Genomic DNA, 12,361 nt, shown 5'->3' with positions numbered 1-12,361 from the left:
CCTCTCCCACCCATCCCACCCCTGGTAGACTTCAAAAGCATAAAATAATAATAATAATAATAATAATAATAATAATAATAATAATAATAATAATAATAATAATAATAATAATAATAATAAATAAATAAATTAAATAATTTTACAAAGGAATTTTACAAAGACTTTACAAAGGATGACACAACATCAAAGGCTGAATGCAATATACTGACAGTTTTTATATTAGCTCCATGTATAGGGGAAGTTGAGAGTTTCATCGAGAGAATGTCCAACAAATACACAGTCCAGGTTCTTCTGTCCATGGTATGAGGAGGATTCCAGCGGTTGACCAGCATTTTTTTTTTGCTGCTGTGAAAGCAGTTAACAGAAGACATCTTTGTTGAACGGACAAAGTGAGGTCCCAAAAGTCATTCATGATAAAATGACGTGGAGTCAAACATATCTCAGTTCCCAACAAGTATGATAAATCCTGTGAGAGCTGAGTCCAGAAAGGTGAGAGAGAGGGACATTCCCAAAAGAAATGTAAAAAAGTGCCTAAAGATCCTTGTAAACAGAGATTACAATTAGAAGAAGATGAGAGATTCAGATAAACATGTTTCTTTGGAGTCAAGTAGAACCTATGCAGGAATTTCCAGTGTATAATTTGGTGATTAGGATTTCTAGAAGACATTTAAACATCTCCTATACCTGATCTGAAAATAAAACGTGTACATAATCATTAAGGTCCTTAGCCCAAACAGTTGTGATAAGTAGAGGTTTGTATGAATGCTCAAGAAGAAAGAGATAGATAACTGAAGCAGAGGAGGGAGATTTGTAAGAAGGAAGGATTAATTTACGTAATGGGTGAATAGATAGTTGAGAGTTTCAAGGTACCCCATAAGCCAGAAGAGCTGATCTAATGCACAGAAACAGAAAAAAGGAGGTGCCAGAAATGACTGTGGTAAAGGTTTTTTCTCCAACCCACTCCATCTTTTTCAGATGGAATGGTGGGCCAAATCAAAGGGCCAGCTTTGGCCCACGGGCCTTACTTTAGGCACTGGGCAAGATAGTCTGTTAATGTTGGAAATTATTAATGTTAATGTTATGAAAAGGTGTTTTATTTTTACCATAATTTTGTTTTAAGTATTATTTTATGCAAATATATCTTATTTTACTATATTTGTTAAGTTTATGTATTTAAGCATAAACCAAACAAGCACGCAAGCGAATAAACAATCAAACAAACAAACAAATGTAAACTCACGGATGTTGTGTCTAGGAATCCACAAAAAATAAAGACACTAGACTATACAAGAACACGGTATCATAAACACATAAATATCAAATAAACAAAATGTAGTGCATTTCTGGCCCAAACCTGTCTTTAAAATTCACAAGTGTGGCCAGCCGTACTCTGTTGAAGGACTGAACTTTATATAACTAAAAACTATTGTTTTTATGTCTTTTTTATTACTAACAGGTTATTTGCTCAATCAGACAGGCCACCGGCTGCTTTTGAAAAGGTGTGGATATACACATCCCTAAAATAATGCAGGGCAGGACTTTTATGTTTTTATACATCAGCAATTGATTGGATTGTGAAAATTGAAAAGAAGTGAAACATGCCGGGCCATTACATTACTGGTTAATATTACTTTTCCCTACTGGGGACAGATTTTTCCGAGGTGGATAAAGCTATTACCAAAGTGCTGTGCTGTGCTGAAATGTTGTTTATTTATAGTAGCAGCGTTGAGCAAAGGGAGTCTGATTAATTATCCTCAAATTTCTGGGTGTGATTTACTGGGAACAGTGTTATTTTCTCTTCCTTTAGAGGACAAATTGAAGAATTTCAGCCTCGGTCTGTCATCCAGTGCCGGCCAGAGCCACACTCACCCCTTACAACAGAGATGGACGAACTGAATCAAAAACTGACTGGTATGAACTATTTCATAATACAGACACATACTTCCAAACACTAAACAGCAACATTAACATTCAGTTTTTTTTCCTACTTTTCTTTTGTATAATAAATTATCTAAATTATATCTGCAGGCAGCAATTAAATGTGTTCAAGTTATATTAAAGGGTATTACTTTTGACATTTAGCAATCGTGTACTAGCTTATGCAGTGAACAAAAACACATTTTAGGCCTTTTCAAGGCATTTACCAAAGACATGGGTTGTTTTTACACTATTACTCTTTTGTTTATATGAAGCATATTGTAGTTAACCTCATTTCATAATGTTATATTTTTTCATTTTTAAGCATTTGGGTATATTTGTCCATACCTTTTTTTTTAATAAATCCATAACTATATTATCAGGCAGTCTAGAAATGTATACAGGCCACGGCTAGCTTTGTTAAAGCTGATTGAAAAACTAGGACTAGTTTGCTAAAGTATGATTTGTGAACAATTACCATTGGTATTATATTATATATATATATATATATATATATATATATATATATATATATATATATATATATATATATATATATATATATATATATATATATATATATATATATATATATATATATATATATATATATATATATACAGTTGAAGTCAGAATTATTAGCCCCCTTAATTTTTTTTTCTTCTTTTTAAAATATTTTCCAAATGATGTTTAACAGAGCAAGGTTTTTTTTTTTCACAGTATGTCTGATAATATTTTTTCTTCTTGAAAAAGTCTTATTTGTTTTATTTAGGCAAGAATAAAAGCAGTTTTTAATTTTTTAAACACCATTTTAGGGACAAAATTATTAGCCTCTTTAAGCTAATTTTTTTTCGATAGTCTACAGAACAAACCATTGTTATACAATAACTTGCCTAATTACGCTAACCTGCCTAGTTAATCTAATTAACCTAGTTAAGCCTTTAAATGTCACTTTAAGCTGTATAGAAGTGTAAAAAATACCTAGTAAAATATTATTTACTGTCATTATGGCAAAGATAAAATAAATCCATTATTAGAAATGAGTTACTAAAACTATTACGTATAGAAATGTTAAAAAAAAATCTTCTCTCTGTTAAACAGAAATTGGGAGAAAAATAAACAAAGGGGGTAATAATTCAGGGGGGCTAATAATTCTGACTTCAACTGTATATATATATATATATATATATATATATATATATATATATATATATATATATATATATATGTGTGTGTGTGTGTGTGTGTGTGTGTGTGTGTGTGTGTGTGTGTATTAGTGGTGGGCCGAGTCTTATTTGTTTTATTTCGGCTAGAATAAAAGCAGTTCATAATTATTCAAAAACCATTAGCCCCAAAATTATTAGCCCCTTTAAGCTATTTTTTTTCGATAGTCTACTAAACAAATTATTTAAAAAAGTTATACAATAACTTGCCTAATTACCCTAACCTGCCTAACTAGCTTTATTAACCTAGTTAAGCCTATAAATGTGACTTTAAACTGTATAGAAGTGTCTTGAAAAATATCTAGTCAAATATGATTTACTGTCATCATGACAAAGATGAAATAAATAAATAAATAAATAAATAAATAAATAAATAAATAAATAAATAAATAAATTAGTTAGCCTTGTTGAAGCTGATTGAAAAACTAGGACTAGTTTGCTAAAGTAAGATTTGTAAACAAATATAGGATACTTTGTGAATGTATTGTAAATATATATAAGATACTTTGCAATAATAGATTTGGTACACATTAGATTAGATTAGATCTAAAAAAAAAAATAAATAAATAAAAAGAAAAAACCCAAATGTGTATATTAGAGAAAACTATACAATAGTTTTTATTTTAATAAAGAGGAAAAAATAAGAAAAACATAAAAAAACAGGTTTATAACTTTTTTCAATATCTCAATTGAACTAAAATTTATATTATCTTTCTATTCCAAAAGACGTTCAGTGACCAAAGTCTTATTTTAATGAATATATCTGTTTAATAAAACTGCTTTATTGAAATACACCAAAATATTTTGTCTATATTCACTGAGAAATGGATAACAATATTCATTTTCAAAAGGTGGTGTACTCGTGTATGCTGTGCACTTCACATAATAACTAAATAGACTCAATAAAAAAAAATCCCAAGTAAAACTGTGGATGTGCAGATTCTGTGTGGGCCTAGTGATTGGTGGCAGTTTTGTACATGCCAGCAGGTGTGATTCAGAAAGATCCACACAAGTACACCCTCCTCCCCCCTCTCTCTCTCAAAAAAAAGTTGTAGACTGAGTTGAGCGAGTGACTGCAGAGGGCAGCTTGGATCCATCACTGCGTCCCTGAAGGGTAATCACAGAGCTCTTATTACACTGGAGGAGGCCGAGCGTCTGACAGAGCACTCCGACAGCTGATTGAGAGAAGTTTCTTTGCTGCTGCTGGGAGGCCAGTTGATCACAGCTGTCAAAGAACTGACCACCTTCAGCTTCTCCCAACAGCTGCGTGATGAGCACTAGCTCTCCTCATCCACACCAGCTCAAGTCTCTCACATCTTTTCTAAAAAAAAAAAAAAAAAAAACATGATCCTGATGCCCGCGTACTTTTCACTCACTTTTTCAAACTCAGAGGTGTCTGTCTGAGCATTCGTCAGATTTCGTTTTTTTTTTTTTCTGGCCGTTCAATCTCACCATGCCTGTCTCGAATTAATCTTTTATTTAACAAGATGAGATGATATCCGCTAAAGGATTTTACTTCCGCAGTAATATAAATATTATATATATAGAATAACTACATTGTAGAGAATCCCTTTATTTAAGGTGGATAAAACCCCCTACTTACTTACTTAAATTCAACATTAACACAGCCACAACCGCACACCTGTGTGTGTCTGAGTAAGTGAGATGAGGGAAAAAGCACACAGTAGACCGAACCACTTTGAGGAAGGGGAGGGGAAACTCAACTTTTTCTAAATGCATTTTAAATGATAAATGCGGTTTTCTTTCTACTTAGACAATTATTTTAGGTATATATATATACATATTTTTTCACAATTGAGATTTATATATATATATATATATATATATATATATATATATATATATATATATATATATATATATATATATATATATATTTTTTTTTTTTTTTTTTTTTTTTTTTTTTGAAGGGGGGGCAACCCTCGGATGGGAGGGGACATGTCCCCCCCGTCCCTCCTGGGATTTACACCCGTGATAGAATGTAAGCCAAGTAAGTCTCTCATAAAATATATCTACTAAATGCCGAAAATATTACTTTACAAACTATATATTACTTAAATCATATTAATATTTGCATAGCATTTAGAAAGATTAATGAAATTGAAATAAAAACGAAATAAAACGAAATAAAAACGTACGAGTTCAGTCTTACGAAAATGCACGATTTTAAAAAGGAGGCAAGGCATCTAACCCCAACCGTCATTGGGTGATGAGCAAATCGTACTAAATTGTACGAATTAGATTGTACGAATTCATACGAGTTCCCAGCATAAATGAGTACCCCTTACAGGTCTCTCTTTAAAATATGAAATGCATTCCTGATGCTCGCGTACTTTTCACTCACTTTTTCAAACTCAGAGATGTCTTTCTGAGCATTTTTCAGATTTATTTTTCTATTTTTTCTGACTTTTTTTGCTTTTGCAAGGGGATATGTGATTAGTAATCATTGGCAGGAATTTAATTAAATTAGATTAAAGTTATTAAAGTTATTAAATGAGATTAAAGTTGTTTCTGTTGTTATATCAGAAAAATATACATCATTTAATGGTGAATTATTTATTATTCATTAGCTCTGAAAAGGTTGAGTCACTTATTCTCATTAAGACTGCTCTTATTTGACTGAAAATGTGGTAATACAACAAAATAATCTTACAATTTAAGAAAACTGTTTTATTTTTTTAAATAATTTATTTGAAAATATTGACATTTCAACATCTTTAAATGTTCTTTAGAAATCATTTTAATATCCCGATTTGCTACTCCAGTGAACATTTTTACAAATATGTTCTGATTTATTAGATTGTTCAAAAGAAAGGCATGAATGAATAAAGGAATAAATGACTAAATGAATAAATTAAAATTTAAATCAGTGAATAAAAAAAAATGAACGTTTTGTACATGATACTGTAAATGTGTTTACTCTTAATTTTGACACATTTATGCCTCATTTCTTAATGAAAACCCTATTTCAAGACTTCACACTTAGCTGATGATCTATCTAAAGCTAGTTTGGCATGCTGTCCTGGGAGTGAGCCCTGAGCTCAAGAGATCCTCAAGTCCAGGGCTCCCTCCTGTTCACAGAGCGAGTGGGGATCTCAAAAACTTCCCCGCTGCAGTAGCTAAGGGAACATTTGAAAAAGAAGGGAGCTAGACAAATGCCTGATCTGCTAAATCTGTTATGTGTTATGATGGACATGGGATGGTGGGAGGAAACCGTGGAACCCAGAGGAAACCCAAACGGACACAGGGAGAATATACAAACTCCTCACAGAAACACCCACCAGCTTGGCGGGGACCAAGGCCGGCAGTGTTCTTGATGTTGGGATAACAGTGCTAACCACTGGGCCGCCGTGCAGCCCCATCTATGGTAAAGGAGGAGAATGGGGACTAAAGGGAGTTTCGTTCAGACAAAGATAAATGTGGACTGAAGACTGTAGTTATTTATGGTAACTTAGAAATCATATGACTGGACGATCATAATTAGCTTATGCAAGAGCGGCTGTGGTAAATCATAAGCACGTGATCCAAATCAAATTAGTTTATAAATAAACATCACATATTATATATATATATATATATATATATATATATATATATATATATATATATATATATATATATATATATATATACATATTGTATTTTAATCAAAGAAGTTTATAAAAAAATGAAAAAATAGAACAATATGCAGGTATGTATCATACGCACCAGGGGCATTTATTCAGAAAGTAAATTTATTTTTATTTTATATATATATATATTAGGGATGTAACGGTATTGTAAATACCGTCATACCGCAATATAAAATTTTTTCGATATTACCGAAGTCGCATGACTCGGTAAAACTATAGGTCTTCAGAGAAAATTTGCTCAGGCGAATGAAGCGAACGGGAGGTAGCTGAAACTTCATTTCCCATCAGCCCCGGCGTGGCCATAATCCTTTGCGGTCTGTTGTCGCTACAGATCCAGTAATGCGGAAATGGAGTGTGCTGCTAGTAGCGGAGATGAAAAAAAGATGGAAATGATCGAACCTAAAGCGGGTGTTGTCGCCGCGCGCGTGCTGAATAGCGGTGCTGTCGCGCGCGTTCTGATCAGCTGTTGTGGCGCGCGTATTGTAAAGCGCCGAGGCGGGGTTGAGCGCGCATACTCAAGAGAGGTGTTGTCGGGCGCCTACTGAAGGGCTGGACTGGACGGAGGTTGTGTCGCGTCGCGGGGGCACTTTTGATCGTTTTGGAAGGGCATTTTCTATCCAAGACTAAAAAGGGCATGTGCACTGCACAGGTTGAGCCCTATGTGTGCACGTGCCTGCAAGTTGGGGAATACGACTAATAACAGTCATGGGGACTGCAGAAACACAGCACACTGTTCAGATTGATGCAGACATTGACTTGTACCGCAAAGAGACCTCTATCTCACTCATGGTTTGTCTTCTCAAGTGGGGGAAAGACAATGCACAACGTTACCCCACTGCTGTCAACATGGGCCAAGTCATATCTCTCTTGTCCCAGAAACCTCAGTCCCAAATGAGAGGGGTTTTTTCTGTTGCAGGGGACATTGTAAATAACCCAGAGATACCAGCTTTTACCAGATTATAATTATATGATAATTTTTCTTTAAACCCATCTCTATCTAAGTGAGTGATTAAATGTTGAATGTGATGAGTTTTCAACAATACTAAATTGAAACTTTATTTTTTTACATGGTTTAATAATTTTTTTGTCATTAAAATTGAAGTTCCTGTTTCAAAGCTAACAGATAGATGGCTAATGTGTATGTCATTGACACTTTTGGCACTTTTTTGGAGTATTTTCAAAAGTTTTTTTTTTCCTGTAAATGATTCAATAAATACCGTACCGTGACATTCATACCGAGGTATTACCGTACCGTGAAATTCTGATACCGTTACATCCCTAATATATATATATATATATATATATATATATATATATATATATATATATATATATATATATATATATATATATTTCTGTCTTGAAGAAACAAACAAATAAATATATATATATATATTTCTGTCTTGAAGAAACAAACAAATAAACAAAACTAATAAACATAAAAATATAAACAATATTTGCTGTGGTCTGTCCTGAAACAATTGCTAAAAAAGTCTACTATTTCTTAATTATTTGTTTTCAATATAAAAAATAATGATAACATACAGTGGCATTATGACAGGATCTCATAACGCAGTCTAAAATAAACAAAAGGACAGTTAATGACTTCTTTAATGTCCAAGTTTTCTTGTTGTGCCACAATCTTGACATTCACATACAGGATTGATCAGTCCAAATAAAGAGCTGAGCTATAAACTTTGAAAAATACCTTCTAAATGACAAGAACCCGATCTCCATCATCCCTTGGGGTCCAGCTCATCTGCATTAGGAGAGTAAAGATTATGACAAAGCACCGGTGTAGACATCAGCCTTCATTCACACAGCAGTTGTTTCTGCAGTATTTGCTGATTAGCAGAGTGATGGAAACTTCAAGCTGTGTCGGATAAGCAAATAATTGCTGCATTCTGTCAGATTACAACAATATTATTTTAATTCATAAATCAGACGAAGAGCACCTTTTAATTTTTATTTGCTTCAGTTATAGCAAATAATGAAGCATTTGAATTGAGGAATGATATGCCTCCTTTACACAATTCAATCAAATCAAATCCCATTCTACTTTATTTATTTTTTAACCTGAAATATTGGTTCATAAATCATGCGTTTTTCGCTGATCCATCACTCTGCGTTATGAATAAACACACACATTTACAGCAGTAAGGCCATACTGATCTTTGCTCTGATTTAATTTCAGTGTTTAACTCGAAACATAAATCTTTTTTACTTCATCTCTGATTTGCAGCAGAGCGCATGGAGTTGCATAAATACCTGACCTCTCTCTTCACGATCACTCCCGCCGAACATGATGGGAAAGCGGGCAGCCCTGCAAAATCCTGTGTGAGCATCGTACAGTTAGATGAGGTAATTCTGAACCCCAGTGCTGGATTGATGGACGCTGGCCAGCAAATGACCCCTCAATGCTGTTACCTAATACTTTTCATTCTATTGCTTCTCACATAGTTTTGTTTTTTTGTCACTTTAATTTATCCAGGCGGATGCAGACAGATCTTTCGGAGTCTCGCAGAAAAATGAGAGCAAAGTGTAAGAAACTTAAGATCAAGGCTAAAAACTGAAACTTTCTGAAAGGAAGTGACAGAATAGTTCACAGAGTGCTGTTTTAAAGCAGGAATGTAATTGACAAAACTGTTTTTTTTTCTAAAATCAAAACTGACACAAACACAGTGTCTTGTTAACATTTGCATTTGTATCTGCAAAAAAAAAAAAAAAAAAAAAAAAAAACCCAGGCTCATTCTTATTATGTACCCCTATATACATTTCTGGAGAGCGGCAAGTACATCTCAAGAGCTACGTTTTATGCTGTTTTGTTTTTGCTAATCCATTAGAGGCCGAGTGCCATTCGTGCCTGCTCTTTTTGTGTAAATCCACCAGAGGCTGCTGTCAACTGGCTAACTGACTGACTGACCGACCAACCAATACCCTCACCCACCCTCTTCTCTAAACCGGAAGATGCTTTTAAGATAAGCCACAATGTTTTATTTTCTATTTTTAGATTTCTCTAGTTAATTAGAGGTGGGAATTAAGGGATTAGTTAGCGGGTGTTTAATTTGTTATTTTCTTTGATTTGGCCCTTCTTATTTTTCTTCTCTCTATCAGGTTTGTTTCAATTGATTCGTTTCAATAGTTATGCATCTATTGTACATATTTTTAAATACACTTTGAGTGATTAAAAATTCTTTTTTTCTTTACTGTAAATAAAGCGAACCACTTTATGCCACTTCCATTGTTTGTATCGATCCATAGCAGCTAAAGTCTCAGGGGAATTAAAAAAATATTGGGTTGTTATAATCATGTTTAGCCTTTTTCATCCTCCGAGCCACACGGGCAGTAACACCAACCAATAGTGTTTTAAAAAGCAACAATTGACCAGCATCCACCCACTTCCCTAAACCTAGCCGATAGTTTTTTAAAAAAGCACAGATTGACCAATGCCCACCCACTTCCCTAAACCCAACCGACCGTGTTTTGAAAAGCACCAATTGACCAGTTTTTTCTCCGGACTTGAATCCCGTTGTCGCGGTCAGCTCTTCTCTGTGTCTCAAGTCTGCCGACGTACGCAGTGAGCCACTGGACAAACTAGTAACAGCAGGCAAGACGTCCATACGGAGATAATCGGTCAGCTGCTGGTGCAAAAAGGAACGAGGTCATACCGCCCCATAGTGTTCGTTTTAAAGACAAAATGCAGCCATACATACTTTTGGCTACATAATTTTCGATCTCCAGAATTGTGTATATAGGGGAAAGTTTTCAGAATGAGCTTAAGTAATTAAAATAAGGCTGACTATGGCAGGAAGTACAGATTTGTTTTCTTTCCTTTAGGTTTGTGGCTGTTGGGAATGAAGATTTGTCTGAGGGAGGAGAATTTGGCTGTTCAGTTTCTACAACGTCCATCTCTGAGATGGCCAAAGGCTCTTTCTTTGAAAATGTTTCTGACATAAAAACCAGCTCTTTTCCTGAGATGTGGCTGCCATCACAAGAACCTGAACAGAATTTATCTTTAATGCCAAAATCTGAAAGCTTTTCACCGCTTCTTATGTCGACAACCTCAGAACCATTTCTGTCAAATTCGCCAACAGGAGGCCAGAAAGTAAACCTCAATAACTTTCCAAAATCAAGCCCACGAACTTCTTCAACAGCACAACAGGATGAATGTTCAGAAAGTCTGCAAAAATCATCTCCTTTGTCCCTAAAAACCAAATTAAATCAAACATTCAAAGACTCTGAGGACCATATTTCCATGGTCAGCCCTTCTCTTGACAGAATACCATTTTCTAGATCTTCTCAATGTCTCTCTCCTGCATTTCACATTTCTAAACAAACGCCAAAACCTCCAGATTTTCCATCCCCAAGGTCTAGATTAGTTGCCACTTCAATCAAGCATTCAATATCAAAACTATCTCAATCTTCTCCAGAACAAGCTGTTAATTCACAAAACTCAGGATGTCCTCCATTGTGGCCTAGAGAATCGTCACAGTCTGGTGTAATATCTGATAGAAGCACACCTTCCACTTCTGTCCATGACTCCATCAGGTCTACACCAGTGATGAAATCTTCACGCACTGACGAACATGATTCCCCCTTGACTTCCAAATGGTTAAAGGGTGCAAGGAAGTCACGCAAAACTCCACTACTCTCCCTGCAGCTGAACATGTCAGGTTAGTACTGGAATTTATAGGGGACATAATCTGAGAAATTAAAACTTATTTTATCTTTTGACATATATGAGATCATTGTACAAGAAAAACATCCTGCAAGTTTCAGAACTCAAAACTTCCTTGTTAGCCTAAAAACAGCTTAAATTTGAGTCAGTATGTCAAAATGACCGGTTGTGGAATGTACCATTTTATCCAACATCGGCTTATTCTGAAAATGTAGCCCTATATACATTTCTGGAGATCGTATGGCTGCATTTAGTCTTTAAAAGACTATGACGCCTTTTTCACGCTTACCAGCTTACCTCCATATGGTCCTTTTCTGCTGTTACCAGTTTGTCCAGTAACTTGTCATGTACGTCAGCGGACTTGAGTCGCAGAGCGAAGCTGGCCACGACGGGGTTCGAATCTGGTGAAGAACAGTTCCAGAAAGTGGGTGTAACGGAGGCAAGCTAGTAAGTGCTGTGCAGGTAAACCTCACTCCTCTGACCTCTAAAGCTGCTCTAGTGACAGACGCTAGAGGCCATGGTCTTTAGCCTCCTTGGTAGAGCAACCGACTTCCATGCGGAACGTCGCCGGTTCGATACCAGCTCAGAGTGGGTTGGGTGGTATAGGACCGGCGGGGTTACACGAGTAAAACAAAAATAAAATAAACAAGTAAATAACAGGGTGAGAATGTGGTAAAATCTAAAAACGTGGTAATAATCAGGCAAGGGCTTTTTTTTCTGGAAAGCTTTTGCAAACACTGTTAGTTGGGTTTAGAGAAGTGGGTGGGCGCTGGTCAATTCAGACAGTCGACAGCGGCCTCTGGTAGATTTACACGAGAACAGCAGGCGCGAATGGCACACGTGAGGGGAAATTCGAGATCTCAAAAAATGCTCAGCGGCCTCTGGTGGAT

General features: G+C 35.2%; 2 protein-coding genes across 29 annotated transcripts in view; both read left to right on the top strand.

Annotated features, from left to right (window-relative positions):
• Nucleotides 1-12,361, top strand: part of golim4a (golgi integral membrane protein 4a) — an 836,478-nt gene that overhangs the window by 415,837 nt on the left and 408,280 nt on the right. The window lies entirely within an intron of this gene.
• The window catches only part of zbbx (zinc finger, B-box domain containing), a 90,917-nt gene that overhangs the window by 57,856 nt on the left and 20,700 nt on the right, over nucleotides 1-12,361 (top strand). For 18 of the 27 annotated variants that reach the window (XR_015514562.1, XR_015514560.1, XR_015514557.1 and 15 more), the window contains 4 exons: nucleotides 1,808-1,911; nucleotides 9,036-9,154; nucleotides 9,285-9,334; nucleotides 10,631-11,466. Coding sequence is in view for 11 of the 27 variants with exons in the window: in XM_087292811.1 (XP_087148937.1) it covers nucleotides 1,808-1,911; nucleotides 9,036-9,154; nucleotides 9,285-9,334; nucleotides 10,631-11,466 (1,109 nt within the window). In the remaining 16 variants the exon portion in view is untranslated. The remainder of the gene's footprint in view (nucleotides 1-1,807; nucleotides 1,912-9,035; nucleotides 9,155-9,284; nucleotides 9,335-10,630; nucleotides 11,467-12,361) is intronic. The other 9 variants (XR_015514571.1, XR_015514568.1, XR_015514564.1 and 6 more) reach the window with 1 other exon arrangement.

Source organism: Danio rerio, chromosome 18 (genome assembly GCF_052040795.2).
Source record: "Danio rerio strain M-AB ecotype USA chromosome 18, GRCz13ab, whole genome shotgun sequence".
NCBI lineage: Eukaryota > Metazoa > Chordata > Actinopteri > Cypriniformes > Danionidae > Danio > Danio rerio.
This window is presented reverse-complemented; position numbering and strand designations above follow the sequence as displayed.